General features: G+C 51.5%; 1 protein-coding gene across 1 annotated transcript in view; it reads left to right on the forward strand.

Moving 5' to 3' along the window:
- The window catches only part of Cbln1 (cerebellin 1 precursor), a 6,044-nt gene extending 2,579 nt beyond the window's left edge, over window positions 1-3,465 (forward strand). The window contains exons 2-4 of the mRNA XM_033757764.1: window positions 4-249; window positions 411-530; window positions 1,814-3,465. Coding sequence (XP_033613655.1) covers window positions 4-249; window positions 411-530; window positions 1,814-2,011 — 564 coding nt within the window. The 3' untranslated portion in view covers window positions 2,012-3,465. The remainder of the gene's footprint in view (window positions 1-3; window positions 250-410; window positions 531-1,813) is intronic.
- The last annotated feature ends 6,019 nt before the right edge of the window (window positions 3,466-9,484 follow it).

Consider the following 9,484-nt stretch of genomic DNA (forward strand, 5'->3'; position numbering starts at 1 on the left):
GAGCTGCTGCTGCTGGGCGCTGCGTGGCTGGCAGGCCCGGTCCGCGCGCAGAATGAGACGGAGCCCATCGTACTGGAAGGCAAGTGCCTGGTGGTGTGCGACTCCAACCCCACGTCGGACCCCACGGGCACAGCTCTGGGCATCTCCGTGCGCTCCGGCAGCGCCAAGGTGGCGTTCTCTGCCATCCGGAGCACCAACCATGAGCCGTCCGAAATGAGCAACCGCACCATGATCATCTACTTCGACCAGGTGAGCGCTCTCCTCGGGGTGCACATTGGTTCTAGGATGCGGGGTGGCGGGGAGCAGCGGCCAAAGACGGATGCCTGAGATCTGCAAGGGCTCCGCGGATTTGCGGGAACGGCAGCAGGGACTGTCTCCGGTCTCCTTCCTTCGCTCCCCCCTCCTTATAGGTGCTAGTGAACATCGGGAACAACTTTGACTCCGAACGCAGCACTTTCATTGCCCCGCGCAAAGGGATCTACAGTTTTAACTTCCACGTGGTAAAAGTCTACAACCGGCAGACCATTCAGGTCAGTTGCCGCCTTGGGCCAGGCCCTGCTCCCCTGCCGGGGACTGCAAGCCGCGGGGGTGCGCGGGCTCTGCAGAGGTGGGGGAAAGAGGTGCCAGCTGCTTCTGCCGGGGTAGCTCGGAGGGACAGATAGAGCTTCATAGTTGTGTGGTTTGCACTGCCCCTTGCTTTCCCAGTCGAAGGCTGTTGCAGCCCATCCCGATCCCGAGAGTTTTCTGCTTCCTCCTTCTGGGCCCCCTGGAAGAGGTTCTCTGCTTCCCTATGGGACCAGGGACTTTCCGTGACAGCTTCTGCTAGCCACACAGACAGCCCCTTCAGTAGGCTTCCCAGGACTGTCATCTTCACCAGTACCCTCTACCCCTTGCTGCAGCCCTGGAGCTAAGAGGAGGCTTGCACTCTTGCCTTCAGCCCCGCGGGATAGGACAGGGTCCCATTCCTCAATTCTGGCGGCCTGGAGGCATCCCTGTATGGGTGACTCCGATTTTTTTAACTAGCAGCTCAAAGCCCTGGAGGATGAATTGTGGAAAGCGAAGGAAAGACGCACAGTACCACTCCTCCTGGCTCCAGCCTTGTCCCAGCCAGCACTCTCTGCTTTCTTGGCCCCAAAGACTCCCAAGTGTCCTTTGAGCACAGACAGAAGCCGAAAGAAAGCGCGGCCAGGGACAGTGACCTGGTCCGGAGCTGGCGAGGCCACCGCAAGGGCAAACCAGACTGCAGCGGGCGCGGGCTGGACCTGGGCGGGGATGGAGCCAGTGTTTTGGAGATGCAGCCAAGCGCACCCCTGAGCGCGCTTCTAATCAGACGGAAGCCTTCCTCAGCTTTTCCAGAGGACTCCACCTTGTCCTGGCGGCGGCAGCTAGGACCGGGAGGGGCCCCGTTTTCTGGTTTGGTGTTTTGGTTTTCTGGGAGCTTCGGGAGCAGAGTTGCCTGAGTTTCTCTTTGGGGTTAGGGGAAGAGGGAGAGACGTGGAAGGTCTGGCGCTAGAGCCATCTGCGATTCATTAAACTGGATAATATACAGTTGGTTCTGTAGGCTCGCGCGCAGTTGAGAAACTGGGACGAAGGCGACTCCCATGCCGGGAGCAGACTCTTCCTCTCACCCAAATTCTTTGGCCTCTGGTCCCCACGGGACCCTCAGCAGCAACCTGTAAATACCCCCTTCCTTCCACCGACCCCTCCCTGAGGCCTATGCAGCTGTTCGCCCCCCGCGGAGGTGCTGGGCCGAACCACCGCCTGCGCCCGCCTCGGTGGCGCCTGTTCTAAATCAGGTCTTTCTCGTTCCCAGGTGAGCCTCATGTTAAACGGGTGGCCGGTGATTTCGGCCTTCGCTGGGGACCAGGATGTGACCAGGGAGGCCGCCAGCAATGGAGTCCTAATCCAAATGGAGAAAGGCGACAGAGCATACCTCAAGCTGGAGCGGGGGAACTTGATGGGGGGCTGGAAGTACTCGACCTTCTCCGGATTCCTCGTGTTTCCCCTCTGACTGGCTCCTCACGGGATGGAGGCCGGGAGAGGGCGAAGGCAGGAGGAAGGCTGGAGGGGGAGAGACAAAGAGGCTGAAATTAAGAAGGCCAGAAAGCGGCACCACTTGAAACTTCCCATGCATCCCCCAGCCTCAACGGGTTATCAGGCGCGCACAGGCGGCGGTGGGACAGCTTGGTGTGTCTCCTTGTTAGAAGTAAATTCCGCTTAGCTCTGTGCACTCCCGTTTCCAAAAATAAACTCGCCTCCCCCAATTCAGTTGCAGTAATCAAGAAAAGAGACTGCCTTGTCACTGTTTCTTACTCCCATGTTCAAGTTCCCAGTGATTTATTTAAAAGAATCTTTGTATTTAACTATATAATGTGAACTGTTTCTCCCTATCCCCCCCAACCCTTCCACTTACTGAAATCTAATTTTCCTCTCTTCTTTTTTAGTTTGGAGAGGGACTTTTTTTGTTTTGTTTTGTTTTCTGATTTTGTTTCTGAATGGGGAAAGTAGTTTTAATTTGACAAGTATAACTCTCCTTAAAACACTGCTCAAGAGTTAATTAGCTGAAGATACTTTGTATCCTCGGCTGCCTGTTAGCCGAGAGAGGACTCAGCTCACTCGTGACTGGTTTAAAATATACATGATATATATCATTTGTATACAAAGAACTCTTCCCAGTGGAAACTGGCCGTGTTTCGTATTTCTATGTTCTATTCGGAGTGATCGTGATTCTAAGGCTGCTTGGTGTTCTGATGCTTGCCAACGCCCTCGTGCTCTGTGGCCCCACTAAACGCCCAGGAGGGTCTTCCGGACACTTCCTCACCCTCTGTAACATACGTGTCAATAGCCAAGATTTAATTTTGCTTTAATCCAATAAAGTTGAAGTGGGACTTTTTATTTTTCTGCAACAGCGTTCTGAATTCCACATCTTCCCAGACTGCGAAGGTGAAGATGGGGGCCAAGGGTGCTCAGGGATAGGTCCAGAGAGGCAGGAAACATGAAAATGCCACCAGAAAGGCCCAGCGCAAAGGTTGATGTGAAGCTGGTTTGGCGCTCCCGCCTGCACCAGGCCTAAGCCGGCCCTGCTTCATCTGTGCGCTCTGCTTTGGCACAAACCTAAAAATTGTGCCTGAAACCGTGCTAGACCAGGAGTGGCCCTGTCTGGGAGCAACGTTTGAGTTTTTCGGATTCTGAATGCACCAGAATGAGCACCGTTCAAAAACCCTAAACCAGCCTTCTTGGAGTGACAGCTTCCCCGAGCCTGCTGCATCTGGATGTCCCTAACCCTCGTCCGCTCCGCAGTTACCGAAGCAGAGTACATACATTTTTATACCACCGTCTCTGAATCCGGAGTCGCAGGCCAAAAGACCCAGCGCCCTGGATCTGTGATCGCACTCATTCGCAGGACTTTTACTGGAGAGGTTCGTCCAGGAATTTTGATTGTATCAGGACATAATGTGAAAGCAAAATTGAAATAAACGACTTTGTTTTAAGTCTGGAAAGCTGACCCCGTCGCTTCGGCAGCAGCAGGAAGGTTGGGCTCTGGGGAGCAGATGGGCGGCTGAGAGCAAAGGGCAGGATCGGGCCCCGCGCGGGCTTCTCTGCTTCCGTTCCCTCCTGGGGGCTTTTTCTTTCTGAGATTCAGGGTTGAATTACTGGTTTCAGGGAGACAAAGAGAGGAAGAGGAGGGATGATAGGGCCACAATAAGCGACATTGCTGGGATTTATTTCTGCAGTTTGATGTAGAGATTTCCTGAGCGGGAGCTCGGGCCCTGGGTTGAGCTCAGGCTGTTTCTGCTCCTGCAATTCAGGAGAGCCCAGCGGCCTCAGAGGCTGGAGGTCCCACGGGGATAGATGGGGACTTCGCAGCGAGGAGAGGATCGCTGTTTCCCTTCATGCCCTACAGCTCCCCCTTCTCTCCCTTTATTCCCAAGATAAGCGTGGATGTGGAGAAATGGGCTCCTTATGGAATTGAAATGAAAAACTGTTCTTTGTTCATAAAGAGACACATTGCCATGGTCTTCCTATTGGGAAGGAGTGGCCAGGAACTCTTTGACAGTAGAACTACCTTGACCCAACAAAACCGCAGTGCAGAGCCTGCCCTCAGGGCAAGCAGAGACCTCCTCCCCGTGGACAGGGGCTTGAATCTGTCGGAGCTTCTTGTCCCCAGCAAGTCCAGAGCACCCGGGAGCTCGTAAGGCTACAGGTGTGCAGTCACCCCTGTTCCTGAGGGCGGAGCCACTAGGGTTGTGGTTCCAGCAATTGGGGGCTCACCAAGCTGTGTCCTAGCTGGGTGGCTTCTGCCAGCTCTCTCTTTCTCTCTGGGCTGCAGTTTGTTAGCCTCCATAAAGACGGGGGGGAAAATGCAAACATCTCCAGGAGTCCCTCCTGTTCTGCAGATACAGCTGTTCTCTGCTCCTGGACTGGAGGTGGGCAGGTACTTTTGCCAGAGCAAATGGGCCCTAAGCGGGAATGAGAGGGAGAAGTTCTCCTGAGGTTCTGCCCTGGCCCAGCTGGCGCCCTTCTCGGAGGAGTGGAAGGGAGGAGTGTCTGCCACGTCAGAGCCTGAACTTGGCGTTGGACACCCTTCTCAATCTGGCTGCAGCCTCTTCTTCCTCCGCCTGCTGATTCCTTCCTCTGCCATTTGACGAATGCATCTCCCATTGTCGTCTTTAGATCTCCACTCCTTTATTTCTGTTCAGAAGTTGAAGTATTTTTTCTCTCCTGCACTTTTCAAGATCCTGTCCCAGATAGGATCTGTGAAGTTCGGGGATGTGGGTGCTTCATCTTGGACATTTTCCTGTCCACACAGTATAGGCACTGGTGTCCTGAGGGTCACCACCTCTCCTTGTTCTCCAACCAGACCTTGTTTGGAAACATCTGAGGCTGGGTTTGTTCCCTACTCTGCTTTGTGTCCCATGGGAGAGTTGTGACCCAAACTGGCAAGCCCTTAGGAGTGCTCAACTGGTGTCCTTGCCTAAGGGCTCTGGGGTTTTACAATCCCCAGACTGCCTCATCCTCAGGCCTGAGTCTCCCTTTAGTTGAGTGGTGCTGTGGGCAACTCCTTTCATGGGCCTACCACCCAGCAGCAGGCGCCTCTCTCATGTCTGGGAAGAAGAAAATGGGGCTGGACTGGCGGGCCCCAGATTCCAAATGGTATGTTGGGGCTCCAGAGGGATGGAGAAGAAAGGGTTTGCAGGTCAGTAAGGACCTCCTTCCTGCCCCAACCAGAGACTTGGGGGTGAGGACCCTAAAAACCGTACCTCGTGGTGGCTTCCTAAATGCTTTGAATCTTCTATGTCCTTCGCAGATCAGGACCCTGCCTCCTGCTTTCATTTAACATAAAATATTTTAGATCAGACCCACTGGGGCAGAGCTTTCAGTGATAACAAACAGCCCACCCAGGACCACCACCTCCTTCAGCTTCACCCTCTGAAAGGCTCCTCCCCGCTTGGATCACCTTGGTTACTTTCTCCTTTCCTGCCTGCCTCCTCTGAGCAGTCACCCCTTCTCTGGCCTCCCTCTTTGGAGAGTGCTAGTGGCCTCTGAGGCAGGGTTTGGGTATCATCTGCCCAGAGTTCAGCATCCAGCTAGGCCTAGGGGATGGCGAGGGGAATTCAGGAGGCTTCTGGTACCCGGCAAGCTGGCTTCTCCACCTGGTTCTCCACACTGAGTCAAATGCCCCTTGTGCCTGGAAGGTGAGGTCCCTGTCACTTCTGCTTTCTGCCCAGCAGTGCCGGGTTGAGCTGGTCCAGAGCCCGACTGCTTCCTGGTGCCCTGAGCTGGGAGGGGGCCTTCCTCGATGCTGGTGCTTTCTGCCCAGGCAGGGCTGATGGGCGCCTAATGAGAACATAATAACCCAGATGGAGCTGGAGCCTCTGCCGGTGGCTCCTTAGTTGTTGCTTTAATGGGATGGTAGTGGTGAGGCCAGGCAGAGGTAAGGGGTGGGATTCTCCCTTGGGGCTTAGGTTGGGTCTTAGGGGCCAGTGAAAATCAGGGAAGGTGGTGTGCCCTGCATGCATGCAGCCTCTGTCTTTACATGTGACCTTACATGACCCTCTCCCCCAGTCAAAGCCTTATTTCCCTCAGCTCACAAATGCAAATGTGGGCTAGAAGATAGGTAGAGCTTCCTCCAGGTGGCCTTACTTTTCAGAACCACACTTCTGTCTCTAAGTCTAAGCCTTCCCCTCACTCAGGCACCTCCCAGCAGGAGTTTGGTCAAGTCCTGTCACTCCCAAGGCTTTCAAACAAAACAGGAAACTTTACCCATGGTGGAGGGGAGGGGGAGTCCACACCATCTCCTGGATCAGAAGCCCGAGCCTGGAGAGAAAGCTCAGACCCTTTCCCTTTTGAGCTTATTTCATGGAACAAAGACAGGCTTCCCAGGAGGACCTTGCAAAGGATTCATGATTTTGTTGCATAGAGATCCTCACTGAAGATTCCTACTTTCTCTCAGCCTCAGTTTCCTCATTTCAAATGGGGACAATAATGTCTTCATGACAAGGTAGTTGGGAAAACTATGCTAAAAGATATTTTAAAATATTCAACATTGGCCAATACAAAGTAAATGCTGAAAAAAAATGGTAATAATAATGAAGACTCTTAGATACTTGGAGGGTCGCACAGTCACAGAAGCAGACCTAGGGGGAGCACCTGGGTGGATCCCCACATTGAACACAGGGGTAAACTGAAACCAGGGAGGGGGAGGGATGCAGGGCAAGTGAATGTGAGTGGATCCCTTGTTTCTTCTTTTACCTGACACTCATTTCATCCCTGCCCCTCCATCAACCTAGAGAGTAGGAGATTTTATTTTATTATTATTATTTTTTTAATTTTATTAAGCTTATTGGTACATTTTAGGTATACAGTACAGTTACTTTCATCTTTGGGATCTTGTAGCCTTACATGACAGATCTTGGTTCTCATTTTTTCCCCATACCCCTGCCCTTCCTTCACCCGCTCCACCTCCCCTATTTACGGAGACTTTGTTTCCATTTTTTCCCTTTCTCATATTTTTTTCTTGTCCCTTCTTTCCTTTCCAAAGAGCAGGAGGTTTCATTTCCTAAATGTCTTCCATTCCCACCCCTATTGCTGTTTGTGCCTCAAGCCCTTGCATGAAGCACTATGGGTACATATTCTCTCTGCTTGTCTGCATGCTCCTCCATTAGAGCACAAGTCCTTTCTGCTTGTCTGTGTCCCTTTAGAGGTCGTTCCCTTCCAAGGCAGTAAGCATCCTCTTCATTGCGCTCGGCTCGGTGCCTCCTAAGGTGCCTGGCACAGAGAAAGTGTCCTGTGATGGTGTCATGAGCTCAGCCAAGTTGTGCCTAGCAAAGTTGTAAGACATGGACACAGCCAATGGAAACATCCTTCAAGGAACTTCTCAATCCCTGCTGCCCTACCCGTACCCACACACTGCTGACAAGAACATCGACACGGAGGTCCTCCCTGACCTGGGTAGACAGCAAAACCTTCTTAGAATCTGCACTTACTTCTACCTCTTCTTCTCTTTTTCTCTGAGCTGAGCTGTTTCCAGGAAGTCCCAGCTCTGACCCTCAGTGTCAGTGAGCAGTGACAATAAAGAAGAGGCCAAGATTGGATGTACGGGTCGATGTGCAAATTTGTTGCCAGGTCTTCTTACTGGGCAGATGATTTGCTGCACATGGATAAGGCTGCCTGTTCTTCAGCAGTAGTGAGGAAACAGCACAGCTGATGTCAAGGAGAACTTCATAGTGGTCTAGAAAGACATTCCAGTTGTGTGGTCACATCCTAAAGCCTGAGGACATCATTGCTTACCTTGCTGAGTTCTGAGGAGTTCTAAGAAGGGCCATAGGGTCAGGGACCAGCAACAGACTCCTTCTGATCCGGGCAGGTTTCAACTTGACCTCAGGGCTCTATCTGAGCTCCACCTTGTCTGCAGGGCCTCCACCTGTGCTGGCCGCCTGAACTGTGTGGGTCAGACCACATGCTGACAGCCACGCTGGTGGATGCTAAGCTCATGAGGATTGGGCCCTGGACTGTGCGTTCCCTGCAGTGTGTACCCAGGACCTGGCACAGTATCAGTGACAGGAGATGTTCTTTCCATGCTCCTTGAATAGATAAATTAATACATGAATGAGAGGATAGTTGAATGGTTGCATTGTGGGCACATCTACCTGACCCACCAAACTGTGAGTTCCACAAAGATATCTACCTTATCTCCCTTGTTTACCATTATATTCTAAGTGCCTGGTAGATTGTCTGGAAAACAGACAGTATAAAAAGTATTTTTTTTAATGAATATGGTACTTTGGGTATGGGACTCACTGGTCTGTGAGATTCTGGAGTGCAGGCTCAGCATTATGCTCCTCTGTAAATCATCATTGTCCTCTTGAAAAGCTACATTTCAGGATGGACTCATATTGTATCTATTGTCTGGGGTTGGCCCTACAGGCCAAGTTGTCTTTGCATGCTTCTTTCCCCACCCCATGCCCAATATGCTATGAGCACCTTTGAGGCCAAGGCCTATCTTTTACTTTTCTTAAAGGACAAGAACATCTTCCCATTCTCTCCAGTGTCCAATAATATGATCCAGTACTGGTTGGTTGTTCCATGAATCCAAGATCAAGCCACTTAGTCTGTAGCAATGAATGAAGGCCTTAGTCATGGTGGTATTCTGTGGTGCCAATGACTTGGTGAAGTCCAGTAGGTTGCCAGGTGTAAACAGTAACCACCTGGAGCTTAGCCAATGATAAGGCTGGTAAGTTCTCACTCATGGCAGCCACAGGGTATGTGAGGTTTTGTTTGAGAGAAAGCAGAATGAACTCTGCATCCAGTTTGGGGTTCTGCTGCAGATCATGGAGGCTCAGCTATTTTCCTCTGAAGAATATGAAGGATTGCCCAAATCCTTTACATTCCTCAGCCTCAGTGTCCAGCTGGGAGTTCAGCCCAACAAAGAGTTCTCTGGAAAGCTCTGCTAGCCAGCAGCAACCTGCTTACTCAGGTGAAGCACCAGGACCTCTTTCTTCCATCATCAGAAATTATTGCACACTTTCAGAGAAACTTTCAAAGAGGGAAGAGGGAATTAGTAACAAAAGAGAGGCAACTGGGTATTTCTTCCTCCTCATTTAAAAGGAAGCTGTGTGCTCTACCCAGATCTTGTATTAGAAAGCCTCCTTTGTATTCTGAGAGACTAAAAAATAAACTCCCCAATGTATACTCTGCTGAGAAGTTCAGATGATTTTATAATGACTGAGTGGCTCCAAATATGGTATTAAAATGCAGCTGATGAGGAGCCTGCTATTTCACTAACTCATCTTGATCAAAGTTGGCCAATTTAGGTCTCAGCAATGTTCCAAATGCTCTCCCTCCTTCTTTCTTCTTGAAGGAGTTCATTTCAGGTAGATGAATTACTTACTGATTCTGGAGATGCTGAGGGTGAGAGCATGCTAGCAATACCAATGGAGCTGTGGGTGCCGACTCACAGCTCATCCTCACGTGGCATCTGAGT

Source organism: Fukomys damarensis, unplaced genomic scaffold (genome assembly GCF_012274545.1).
Source record: "Fukomys damarensis isolate Sample0158 unplaced genomic scaffold, DMR_v1.0_HiC HiC_scaffold_32, whole genome shotgun sequence".
Lineage (NCBI taxonomy): Eukaryota > Metazoa > Chordata > Mammalia > Rodentia > Bathyergidae > Fukomys > Fukomys damarensis.